The following is a 13,788-nucleotide window of genomic DNA, read 5'->3' as shown; positions in this document are numbered from 1 at the left end:
GACCTTCATCAAGGCTTGCTTCTTGTAATTAGCTTCATTGCTTGACTCAAATACTGGATATTTGTTTGCATTTGTTTTTATTCGGTAACCTTTCTACATTCAGTAAGTAGTATTGAAAGTTATTTGATGTCATCAATGATTTTTTTTGGTTTACTAGACAAGTACCTCTTTTTTTAGTGTATCATAGCTAAACTCAAGGATAATGTGACAAGTGAAGAACTCTTTTCTAAAAGGGACTTGAGGGAGTGTGTATTGTTTTGTACAGGATGTTTTACCTCTAAGAAAAGTTTGTCGAAGGCCAGAGACCAAATATCGGCCTCGTGGAGCTAACTCCTTTGGGGATGCAATCATTGCAAGAGCTAAGGAGGAACATGTCAAAGTTTGTGACTTGAGCAAAGCCTTGGCCCTATGAGTTGACCTCTTACAACGTGGATAATGTTTGACATTGCCAACATGTGATGGGTATAAAATAATCTCTGTGAGTTTTTATCCACTTACAGTGTATTTTACTTGTTAATTGGTTGTTAAACTTATCATTTATTTGCAACTATTTAAGATGCAAAAAATTATTTCCTTCACTGAGCATACTCCATCATTGAAATTCATATTTTGGATGTTTGCCAACCCTTATGTTTCTATCAGCATTATCTTTTTTTTTTAAAGCTAATAAAAAGTAACTTCATGCTGTGAAGCAATCCATGTGTAAAATGCCAGTTGTTGGCATTGTTTTCCTTTTTAGATATGATCTAAATTCTCCAAATTAACAATTGGAAAAAACTTAAATTGTCAAAGAAACATACCGTACAATTGGGAATACAGAGAACCACAAATTTAGTAAAAGTTTTATCCTATAGCTACAAGATTGTTGCTTAGTCGCATCACTTAACTAGTTTTACTCAATTTTTTAATCTATAGGTTTTAAATACATGCACTCTATTGTTGTTTTGAACACATTTAATTATAAGTAACGGATGTCAATATCCAAGGATATGCTTTAAGAAAAGGTACAAGCAAACCTCTTCAAAGATTTTTATGTTCTAAGGTGTGTTAACAACACTATGGCTTTGAATGAACCATGCATAGTGCATGTAGGCATTCAATGGCGATCATAGTAAATAAGCAATCTTCTTATGAACAATATGGAAGGCTCGTATATGTAGGGCTATACATGTTCTAATCAAAGGCTTTACATGTTCTAATAGAAAGGCCTATGACTCTTTATGTGAGGTTGATACTTGAGGGTTGGGGTCTTTCTCTAGCCATGACCTTGGAACAATATGCCAAGATTTGGATTGCACTCTCATTCAAGAGTTGATAAGGAATCTATGAAAGTCTATGTTGGAGTAGCTTCAAAAGTCTATAAAGGTTTATTCAAAGTAGTTGTCAATACATCTTTTGAGCTTGACTAAGGATAGAAATTTCTTTGAGTTTCATGTTTCCTTTTGTTAGATGTGCATATCCTTGAGAACCAAGGGATGAGGAAGGAGTTGAAGTGCAGATCACAAGCAGCAAAGGGCAAGGATGAAGCTATGTACAAGTGAATCAACAAAAAGTTTCATTATTGTATTAAGCCTAAGTTTAATAACCAAAGATTATAACTACTTGGATTGCATGCATTCCTAAACGCTAACTTTGAAACATGATTGAGGAATACATGATTGCATATATTCCTAACCACTAACTTTGAAACATGATATAGGAATACATGATTGCATATATTACTAACCACTAGCTTTGAAACATGATTTAGGGGCTAATTTCCATAGTGGTGTACACTAATTATCAAATGATCCTATCAATGTTATCCAATTTTTTTCTACTGGCTTCATATCCACTTTAGTGGCTTACACAGGTTATGGGTAAGTTGTAGATTGTTCAAGTTGTGGAAACTAAGAATTGTCCCCCCTTACAGAGTGATCTTTCTACATTCTTAGATTATCCCTTCATGAAGGCTTCACCAAATGTGAGAATACATTTTAGAAGTAGTTGAAAGTTTTATTAATATGTGAATATGTTGAAAAGCCTTAACTCTCCAGAGTATCCATGTCTAGCCCTTTTACATATAAATTATTGTGCAAAAAAAGAAGAGGAAACTCATTTAGAATCTCCATTCTTCGTTATATACAAGATTTGTTGTGACACCTAGTAGTGGAGCATATGGTTCATCTGTTCATCATTAACCTAGCTGGTTTTGTGTCTTTTTATATAAAAGTAGTCCTTTTCAACATATCAGTTATGCCTCATATTGTATACTTCATTTGACTTTAGTTTGACCGCGGGTAGAATTTTGAACAATAATAACAAGCTATCTTCGATGTTGCATTGTGAGAGAAAGATCACTTCAAAAGACTGATTATTGTTGTTAGATCTTGAGGTGGAGCAACTACACGTAGAAACTTGAGATCCAAAAGGTTCTACAATGTAGTGATAATATTCCTGTAGTTTGACATTCTACGCTTTAAAGGAGGATTCAATAGCATCATCTTCTTCAACTTTTGCATCAATCTCAGCAAGTTGTAACATGATATTTTTCATACTATCGATGTAATTTTAAGCATAGTACCTTTCTTCATGACAATTTTGAGAATAATCTTTACATTCTTCATTATGCCACCAAATAATTTGTTAAGTTCTTACCACGCATGAGTTGAGTAGAGGATTGGAGAGAGCTTTTTAGGGAGCTTTTTTCTTGATTTTAACTTACAGTAGCAAAAATAAATAAAAAAAGCTCCCTCAAAAAGCTCCCTCCCAGGTTCTCCCTGGAGAGAGCTTTAGAGGGAGCTTTCTCCCTCCTCTCTCTCTCTCTCTCTCCATCTAATGATCTCGCTCTCTCTCTCTCTCTCTCTCTCTCTCTCTCTATATATATATATATATATATATATATATATATATATATATATGCACACACACATGTATTTATATATGTATTTATAGATAAGGGGAGGGATGTATATATACACACACACTGTGAAGGAATAGATCGAAGGCGTGCATGTGTGCAGCGAAGATGGAGAGAGAAAAGAGAACACTGGATGTCGGTAGAGCTCCCAAATCTCACTGTATGAGCACAGAGAATTAGTGAGAGCTCCTTATTCTTTGTATGTATAAAGAATAAGGAGATAAATGTGGGCGATTGGCGGACACTGGCCGACAGACACGGGCAAAGCACGGTGAGGCACACCGCCTTTACCTTACATTCTCCCACTAAAGGTTGTGTGTCGATAAGTGGCGAGAAGAGACTAGCATACAACTAGTATATACAAGCGGTGAGAGAAGACGACTCTCAACCTATGCCAACTGGCTCACTCCAAACACGTGAGCGCATTTGTAATTGCTCTAATGTAGATGCAACATGCATACCACTAGGGCTAGAGCTACGATGACACGCCTGATGCAGGTATCGAATGACGACCTGCATGGCTCCACAATGCACAATGACAGTGTCAGACATCGCACAACAACTAACAACTCAAACTACAAATGCACCAACCGCATAAGCAAGATCAGGTCTCAAGACCAAAAGGTCAGACATGAGAGATCCGAAAGCCGACGAAACATGCACTATGTGTGCCAACCTATCCCTGTCAGCAACCTCAGTGCCATATGTATCCTCATCAGGAACAGGGATTTCATTAACGTAATCACGATCGGGTGATTACATCAATAACTCTAGTATTTACACCAAAAAATCACGTGATCACGTTAATTGTTAACGTGACTTTGATTTTGACCTGCAAAAACCTATAGAGACGGTTAGCTCTGTGGGTTTTCCATTTTTTCCTGCGGGGCCCGTCGGGCTTTTTCATTTTTCCAGCGGGCCCCGCAGGGAAAAATGGAAACCCCGGAGAGCTAACCGGCTCTATAGGTTTTTATAGGGCCCACCAGGAAAATGAAAAAGCCCACTGGGAGTAATTATCTATAGTAAATAGTGTGCTAACCCCGGTCTTTTAGCTAGGCAAATCCTTGGGGAGAGTATCCGAGTGCCGGGTATAGTCATCTACTTGTGAATTGACTTAAGGTTACAGAGTCACGGGTCCTTTTTTTGGACTGAATGTGATTCTTAAGTTGGTAACCACTTCTAAAAAATTTTAATTCGTTTACCGACATAAAGGTACGAAACCAAAACAACTGAAAACTTGGAGAATCATGCTCATTGCGAAAAAGCCATTGGTCCAAATGAGAGTTGTAATTGGTTTTAGAAGATGAGCATATGTAAATGATGAGTCGATAGTCAAGGGTCGGATGTCCTGTACTAGTGTACTAGGCATATAAAGATCCTTGAAGTCTTGCATTTGAGTTGATTTACACTTGTCACTCCACAATATAAGAGCTATAATCCTTGATTGGGTTAAGATAGCTTTTATATATTGAATTCGTTGCATGGGTGGGCTACAATCCTTCACTGGGTACAAGTAGTCCTCAATTGAGTGATTATATTGAAGATTTATTTGTGTTAGTTCATGCATTGGTTTATATAGAGAGTGCATTATGTATTACGATAGATTATTAGTGCATGAAATGACCAATCATATTTTATTGCTTTCGTTTGTTTTTTGGTAGCAAATGAAATTAGATGTGTTTTATTGTTTGCAAATCAAAGTGGACATATAAATAATCATTATAATAATAATTGCATAGAGAGATTCATAGCATTATTATAGTTATTATGCCATGCATAAACTACATTGCAATGTGTATGGTTGCTCACAATATAGGTGATCGATATGTGGATTGACTAGCGTGCATTGAAAATCTCATATTGTGCATCATGGTTACTTTCATATTGAATGGTTTTTAAATTATGATATATATTGAAAATAAGAAAAATATTTCAAAAACTAAACATCTTGTTCTTTTGTCTTCGGTTTTAATTTAAAAGCAATGGAGCAAAATGTGGGCACAAGTGGTACGAAGAAGCCAAAGAATAAAAAAGCTCCTGACAAAGAGTGGGATTATGCTCACAACATATGCAGTCGATATATGAAGTGGCAATGTAAATTTTGTCACACAACAAAATCAGGCGGTGCACCACGTATTAGGGGTCATTTTCTGGGTAGCGCTACAAACAGTTGTAAGAAATGTGAACATCCTCAAGCACCTGCAGTTGCAAAGCGTTTGAGAGAAGAGCTCGCCAAAAAGGGTGGCACAAAAGACAAGAGTATATAGTTCTGTGGCTTCGAGTCAAGAGTTCCCAGAGCCAAATATTAACTCCGCACATTCTGTAGTGACGCCAACTAACCTTGGAGAACAATCTGTGCAAGGAGAGGAAATTCAAGCAGTGTTCCTTTTAAACATCACAATGAAGGTGGACTTTGTCAAATGCGTCAAAAATCATTACATCAAAGCTTTCGAGTGCAATCTCCAGAAGAAGCACAAACTGCACTCCCCAAAGCAATATTCTTTAATGGAAGTGCTTTGATCATGGTAGACAGCAATCATTGGAAGGCTGCTTGGAAGAAAATCGGTGAGTTTGGTACAGGATTTTCAGCTCCTTATCACACGAAAAGAAATGTTTTCTTGGACAAATGTTACATCGAAGTTAAAGAGCGTGTTGGCAAAATAATACTTGGGAATATTTCGCTTCAGGATGTACGATTGTGAGTGATGGTAGATAAAATTACATGTCTACGTGGCAATGTAAACAAGGTTGCTTGGTGGAGGAGTGTAATGGATGCATACCATGTAATGATGCCCGTTATGTTTGTGATCCGCAATCTTGATCAAAGGGCGCCAAACTTGGGCAAAGTGTGGATGACATGGTGGTCAATCCAACAGAGTCTTGAAAATCGTGAAGAGATGAAAGAGTCTGTAGTAGAGAAGGAGTGGCGATTACCATTCCCTGACAAATAGCGAAAAATTTTGGCTAGGTATTTTCATGCAAGGTGGAAGAGCTCTCATAGTCCACTCCATAGCGTTGCTTACATGCTCGATCCAGAGTATTGGAATTTAGATCTAATGTCCAATACAGAGGTGTAAGCGATTTCTATCACGTGGTCAACACGTTCTACTCCAACGTTCAAGACCGAACTGATTGCATCAAAGAAATGAGTGCATTTAGATCAAAAGAAGGTCCTTTAGCGAATGATTTTTTACAGGTAATGACAAAAGAGCAACCTGCATGGAAGTGGTGGATGATGAATGGTGGAGAACATTACTCTACCTTACGTCCCCTTGCAATGAAAGTACTCGCACAATGTGCAGCAAACTCAAGTTCACAAGTATGTTCACAGCACTATTCGCAATAGACTATTAGCAGACAGAGCAGAAAAATTAGTGTATATGTTTTGCAACGAAAAATATTGAATCACATCGAAAGTGTTGGCTACGAGGAGGAAATGTCAACCTGGTTGTATGATTGTCAAAACGAAGATGAAGAAGAGTTCAATGTTGGTGTATCTCCATGCATTGTAGACGAAATAGAATAGAATTTGATAATAGATGTGGAGGTTGAATTACAAGGAGAACCACAAAACTCAGACTTAGAACCAGATAATAACTCAACTAATTCAATATAGCTTGAGAGTAGAACGAGTAAATGTCAAAAACCATTGTAAAAGACCTTGTATTCAAATGTGTTTTGAGTAATTGCAATGCTTCATATTCGCGATAGTACATAGTTTGTTGATCTCAATTGTGTTGCCCTAAAGCAGCATCTTGCTCATCAAACAGATTTCTAATTGTGCTAGGGGTATCTGGGAGTGCTTGTTTGAATTTATATTCGTTTGCCATGCCAAACATAATATATATTCCGTGAAGAATATCTAGTGAACAGATTACGCATCGACTACTATTTTGCATTAAACGAATAAGACAAACTAAATGATAATAATGACCACATGTCAATGTATAATATCCACTCCATCCATCAAAATTCTTGTAGCAAACTGGACATTGGGAAGATGAGGATGCATCTAAAGTAGACGAGGGGACCAACTCCGAATGCATGACAAGGTGGCTGATGTGTGTCCCTTGTACAGGTGTTGGATTCACTCGTTGTGTCAGATTTTAAACATCTTGACTTAAGCGGTGAATGCTTTTCTCCATCCGGACTTGTGAGGGTTGGGGTGTCTAGGTGGCTATAGAAAGCCGTGTTATTTTTGCATCTTTCTGTACCAACTGTGTCGTGTAAATATCATTCTCTCTTTTTAACTGTAGGTCGGTGCCTTTCACTCTCAATGCCAGCTCATCTCGGGTGAAAGTGACACAACTCTCCCTTAAATCATGAGTGGCAACAGTTGTCTCCTTTGACGAGAAGTCTATTGGTCGATGTTGCACAAAGTGAACATATAACATTTTTGCAAAATATAGCGCACAATCTGCATTGTGCAGGGGATGGCCATAAACCCCCAAATAAATCCTCTCAGCGTTCTCTTTGATCGCATCATGGTTGCACTTCAAAACCTTTCACCTTCCTTTCTTGATCTGTGCATCCTCACATAGCCATGTTGTCTTGATCATGTCCTTTGTCACTTCTTTATTGATCTCTTTCCATTGCATATGGTTGGGATTTTTTCACTTTGAGAGTCGGCGAGCAATATACATCGCTTGTTGTGTTGACATGCCGTGTGCCAGAGACTTCATGCGCTGAAATGTATTAACAACCGCTTGTTGTTGATCATCGGGCAGTGATTGGGTGCCAATATCTTGTTCTTCATCGGCCATTGTCTCTAAGAGCTGCAGTCAACAGATAGACAAATATTCAATATCATTGGCAAATATATATTATCACGATTCAACAGTCTCACAGATGCAGAATATAGCAACTTCTCGTTCACAGGGAAAGTGCGCGGAATCCACTAAATCAAACCACAACAAATGCGACTAATTGAACTTCTACCAAGGCTTCGTGAGGGATGCCGACAAGATGAGCACACTTTGCATTCAAAGCAGTGCGCATGATTGTGTCGGTGCCGCTGGCATCGGATCGACCTTCCAAAGCTGCTTGCGCATCTTGGGCCATCTTCAATCTCTTGGGTAAGGCTGTTTGGTCCTGCGCTTTCACACGCTTCATCTTTACCTTTTGTTCTTCCCACAATTTATCCCATAGCTCTAATTTTGATATGTCGCAGGCAGGTGGGATATCTTCCTTTAAGTCTCTGCAACATACTTTCATATTGCCCAACATTGTCCTAACCTTGTAGTGGGCATCAAATTCTCGTATCCCTGCTGGAAGCAACAACTTGTATTGGCCTTCAAGTCGCAACCTGCGCTTTGTGTTCTCCCATATAGCGCTAGTGATGTCTTTGATGTAGACATCGCTTTCACTAATTTGTTGTATGCGATCAGCTGCACATGATGAGATTGCCAATATACATTCTTTACAAATGGCACGCATAATACATTTCTTTTGATCTGGCGTCATATTTGCACCAGACAATAAAAAACAGCATATCAAATACAAATTCATGGTTGCGAATGACACTAACACTCTCACACTATCTCAAGTAAACTCTTAACCACCACTTGAAAACTTTAACAAATGTGCAAGGAAATATTGATAAAAATTGAAAATAATCTTCACTTAAAATTGCAATCTGTTACACGTGTAAAATGCAGTTCAAACAAGTGGTTTATAAGAACTTAATTCAGATCAAACAATACATGTTAACAGTCTGACACATTTTAGCATATATTGGATTTTTAACTTATATTTTTCTTCGTGAGCACATACTAATTCAAAAAACGCACACACCGACTTAAAAACTTCAAAAACATTCAAAACATTGGAAGTATACAAATTGGACTAGCAAATTGTGTTTACATACTTTTTTACATAGAATTTATGTAAATGTAGCAATCAAAAAGCGATGATAATTGATGCTCTTTAAAAAGATACAAAAGAATATTTAACATGCAAATTATATGCATTTTAGATTTTTTACAGAGAATTTATGTAAATGAAGCATTAAAAATAGCAATAATGCTTGAGAGTCCTTTAAAAAGATTAAAAATATATATTTAACATGCAATTTGTGTGTAAATACGTTTTTACACATAATTTATATAAATGGAACATTTAAAATAGCGATGATTGATGAATAAAGTATTCTTTTGAATATGATTAGCTAGTATATAATTTCATATGGACAGTTAAAAACAACAAAATCAAACAATTCAAACATTTTGTATATGAATACTCTTCACAGCTGCGTTACCGACCAAGTATTTCATATACTTAATACTTAAAAAATTAATTGCACATGCACATACAAATTATATGACGTTCGTACGACCGGGTTAACGACCTAAACGCCACATTTATGCAAAAACAGATGCTTCTAACAAACGACACTCTATTACCCGCGTTACGGACCGAGTGCCGCCTGAATCTAAGGAAAAACAGTGGCTTGCATATGAACATCATATAGCCGCGTTACCGACCGATGCCCATATTTTTTTTGGAAAGGGGAAGGGAAGTTGACTTACCATAAGGATACTAGATTCGCCGCGTTACCAACGTAGTACCTTGACAGTAAGCCAATACTTACCACAAGGACACCATCTTCCCCGCATCACCGAGGTGATGCCCTTGTGATAAGCATTGTTCCGTAGAACAGCTTACACACACACTCACATTGTGTGGTAAGGTACCTTATTACGACCGTGCAATACGACAAAAGGTACGCTACCGCACAACGCATACACACACACACACACAACACATACCCGGATCGTGTGGTCAGGTACTCTGTTTGCCACGCAGTGCGATGCACAGCACGCTCCCACACAACCCCCTCTCTCCCTCTCTACTCTCTCCTCTTGACGTACCTGCAAAAGTGGTCGACGACTCACGAACTCTGTGTGTGTGTGTGTGTGTGTGTGTGTGTGTGTGTGTGTGTGTGTGTGTGTGTGTGTGTGTGTGTGTGTGTGTGAGAGAGAGAAGATGAAAGCAAGACGAAATAACACCCAGTGGGCCCGATCGGGCCCGCGTATATATAATTCTGCGAGCCCACTGGGCTTTTCAGTATTCCCGACAGGCCCGCGGGGAATACTGAAAAGCCCGATGGAAATTTAATGGGTTTGCAGGTCGCCCTTAATCGGGTTCTGTGTGATTATGTTTAGTAAATCATGTAAATGTGTCAATAGACCTTGTGATCACACAAAATTTGACGTAATTACGTAAATATTAAATCCCTGTTCAGGAACCACCTGACTTTGCATTACCATGTCAGCATCGTCTAGCAAAGGTATATCTACTGAGAATGACAGCAAAACCAAAAAATAAGCACCACTGCAATCACACACAGCTGTCTGAAGGACACTGTCGCCCTCAAACATATCAGATGCATCATAGAACAGTGCATCGGGCTCTGGCTCAACTGATGACTTACCAAGTTGTGCATCCCCAGAGATACCACTGTCTATGTGAACTTCACCACAAGACAAATGTACAGCCTGGTCTCCATGCAGCACATGTGCAAAAGAGACATGCCTCGTCTCTCGCTCCAAACATGGTTGCAAATACACAGAGACTACACCGCCTCGTGTGTCAGAAATATGCAAAGGGTATACCAAACCACTCCTAGCACCTCTGGCTATCATCAGTGATCCCTTATGCATCTGAAATGACCGCTCTCCAAGCAGTACACAATGTCCACTACTCTGACTGACGCACTGAAATGAGACTCTGGCTTAGTGCTAGTACATAACGTACATCTCATAGCGTAAGCAATGCACCACTAGGTAAAGACAAGCATACATCTCCAACACCCTCTATGTCATATGTTGAACCATTAGCAAAGTGCACACAACCAAGTCTTCAACTAGAGAAAGAGCAAAACAAATCACAACGTGACGTGACGTGAAAAACTACATGCTCGTCTAGTAGAAAACGCGTAGACAATGTGCTATCCCAAGACACAAAATTGTCTGAAGGCAAGCTAGACTCAAAAGTTGGCATGCCTGTCACATGCATACTCTCTAGCATTTTTCCTCATAGTAGCACCATGCATCTGCCTCTTTCGCTGCCTCACACGCCCAAAGCAACGGTGCCTAATAGGCCCATTGTGGTCGCAGTTCCAACATGTCAATCGCGATCGGGACCGAGAACCGCCTCTAGCTTGAAGCGTCTCCATATCCATGCCAAAACTATAGCAAACAATGCTCGAGATCAAAAGACTCTCCCACCTAAGAGCAAACCACTGTCTCAAGCAAAGAAGAGGAGCTAACGGTCAAGCTCACTAGCCTCTTCAATAGGCATACATAACTGGTAAAATTTTGGCAGAGTCTCCTCTGTATAATTGGAGCAAAAAACTCAACAGTAAATCGCAATGGAGACAAGAACAAATGCCCAAATGGCCAATCCGGGAATGTGCTCGTTCGGAATCACCTCACAAAGCCATACACATAACCAAACCGCTCTAGCCGGAGTATCACTCAACGGCATCACAAATGACATACATATGTGAGTGAAAAAGTGCTGCCAAAATGTGACAATGAATGAACAATGTGCCAAAAAATCGTAGCATACACAACCTATGTAAAAGTGGGAGTCAAAACTCAACCACTATTAACAAGGACTGTACTTATAGAGTAACACAAGCTCGTGTATGGCTGAAAAAATATGCTTGCAAATCAGCCCCAAATTCATCTCTCAAATAGCTGAAGAAACAGGTCACAACTATGCCGCAAATTAGCTTACAAGACAATTGAGCCATACATAGGCAACTGCAAAGAGGGAACGATGGCTGAAAAATTCAGCTCACAAATGACCCTCAAACCTGTCTGTAAACCTATCAATGTGAGAGCTAAATTTGATCACAAACTATCAAAGAGCAAACTGCGGATACGCATAAACCATGGCGAGAATCTAGAAAAAAATATGGCAAAGTTTCCCCTAAAAACTGAGCAAAAACTCAAGTACAATCTCTACCATAAACCATAACACTACTCAATGCCAATGAGTAGAAATTCCAAAATGGCTCACATTTTTATATAGAATGGCAAGCGGCACTCAATGTACATCAACAGAGTGACCGCGCATAAGCAAGCGCCAAAAGAGTTGCAATCCAAAAACTTGATCAATGCAAAAACAATGCTCTCAAGAGAGCTCACAGACACTTGAAAGTGCTCGCCAAAATGCATGTACAATGTGCATCAACCATGCACCATAACCATATGCAAATCAATCCGCGAAGACCATGAATCCAAGCACAAATCACTGCCAAAGTATCCTTTGAAAACCTGTAAAAAAAGCTCCACCTGTGTGCTCCTAAAATCCTGTCTCTCAAGAGACCACGGTGTGTAAACACCTCCGTACTTCGTTGCCCAAATCTACCAAAAAACTCTCAAAATACAAGCTCCGCACAAGATGAAATTGGCACCCACTTGGAGCATCTGTCGTGCTTCCAAAAGTGCATTAAACTCTCACACTATGTGAAAACAAAAACCTGCAAATTTTGTATACAATCAATCTGAGCTAAATATCAGCAAAACGGTGAGGAATTTACAAAAAGTTTCTTCTGTAAATCATGTCAAAATGGATGAGTATCAACGGTAGAGTATGTAGATCTGTCTTCTACAAGGAGAAAAACGAACCGAAAAATAGTGCTGCTGTGCACACAGTTTTTAGGGCAGCACCTTCACTTACACACAATCTTCCACACTCCTTATTAAGCTTCCACAAGAGCATACATCACTCTCAATTGAGCTCACAAGCTCCCATTGCATTCTCACAAAGCTTCCAAGCTTTCTTGATCTCTCCACCACCGCGAAGCTCAGGCCGCTATAGCCAAGCTCCGTCACTTTCGTCTCGTCGAGAAGCTGTCGCGCACATGTCGCCAAAGCTCTAATACCAGTTGTGAAGGAATGGATCGAAGGCATGCATGTGTGCAGTGAAGGTGGAGAGAGAAGAGAGAACACAGGATGTGGGTGGAGCTCCCAAATCTCACTGTATGAGCACAGTGTGAGAATTAGTGAGAGCTCCTTATTCTTTGCATGTATAAAGAATAAGGAGATAAATGTGGGTGGTCGGACATTGGCCGACAGACATGGGGAAAGCAAGGTGAGGCACACCGCCTTTACATAACACACACACACACACACACACACACACACACACATATATATATATATATATATATATATATATATATATATATATATATATATATATATATATATATATATATAACACGTATGTATTTATGTATATATGTATGCATAGATAAGGGGAGGGATTTAGACAATACACACACACACACACACATATATATATATATATACCTCTCTCTCTCTCTCTCTCTCTCTCTCTCTCTCTCTCTCTCTCTCTCTCAACCCTCTCCCTCTTTCTACCCTCTCCCCCCCGGCCCCCTCTCTCTCTCTCTCTCCACCATGCTCACAAGTGAGCGCTCACTTGGCTTGTGAGCATGGTGGGGGGGAAGAGAGACAGAGAGAGAGAGAGGGGGGGGGGGGGGGGGGGGGGGTGGGGGGGGGGGGGGGTGGAGGTAAAATATATATATATTTATGTATGTATGTATGCATAGATAAGGGGAGGGATGTGGGCTAAAAACAGTACTCGGTTATTTAGCTTCTTTGGATCCCTTGTTCTCGTCTTCTTGTTTCTTTTGATCCTTCTTGGCTAGGAGATTTTCAAAACCTTTATCTTGGACTTGAAAAAATGGATCAACCATCCTCATCGGTCTTGTGATTTCCATTGAGTGTTGGTGACTTGTAGCATTTTTTCTTGCTCCACATCCTCTTCCTCAACAAAATTTTCTCCTTCACGTTTAATTGAAAGCTATACAACATGCGGTTTGGATAAGTATGCTTTTCTTTGAGCCTTTTGAG

At 39.4% G+C, this 13,788-nt stretch overlaps 1 protein-coding gene across 9 annotated transcripts in view; it reads left to right on the top strand.

The window, feature by feature from the left end:
- Positions 1 to 1,840, top strand: part of LOC147436220 (protein SAWADEE HOMEODOMAIN HOMOLOG 2-like) — a 135,731-nt gene extending 133,891 nt beyond the window's left edge. For 3 of the 9 annotated variants that reach the window (XM_086489130.1, XM_086489147.1, XM_086489143.1), the window contains one exon: positions 266 to 1,420. In XM_086489130.1, coding sequence (XP_086345256.1) covers positions 266 to 412 — 147 coding nt within the window. In that variant the 3' untranslated portion in view covers positions 413 to 1,420. Of the gene's footprint in view, positions 1 to 265; positions 1,426 to 1,449 lie in introns of those variants that run through there. The other 6 variants (XR_015185170.1, XR_015185169.1, XR_015185171.1 and 3 more) reach the window with 6 other exon arrangements.
- Positions 1,841 to 13,788: the final 11,948 nt, after the last annotated feature.

The sequence above is a fragment of the Adiantum capillus-veneris genome, chromosome 18, assembly GCF_014529385.1.
Source record: "Adiantum capillus-veneris isolate H3 chromosome 18, ASM1452938v2, whole genome shotgun sequence".
NCBI classification, from domain to species: Eukaryota; Viridiplantae; Streptophyta; class Polypodiopsida; order Polypodiales; family Pteridaceae; genus Adiantum; species Adiantum capillus-veneris.
The sequence above is the reverse complement of the archived record's forward strand: the minus strand, read 5'-3'. Positions and strand labels throughout refer to the sequence as shown.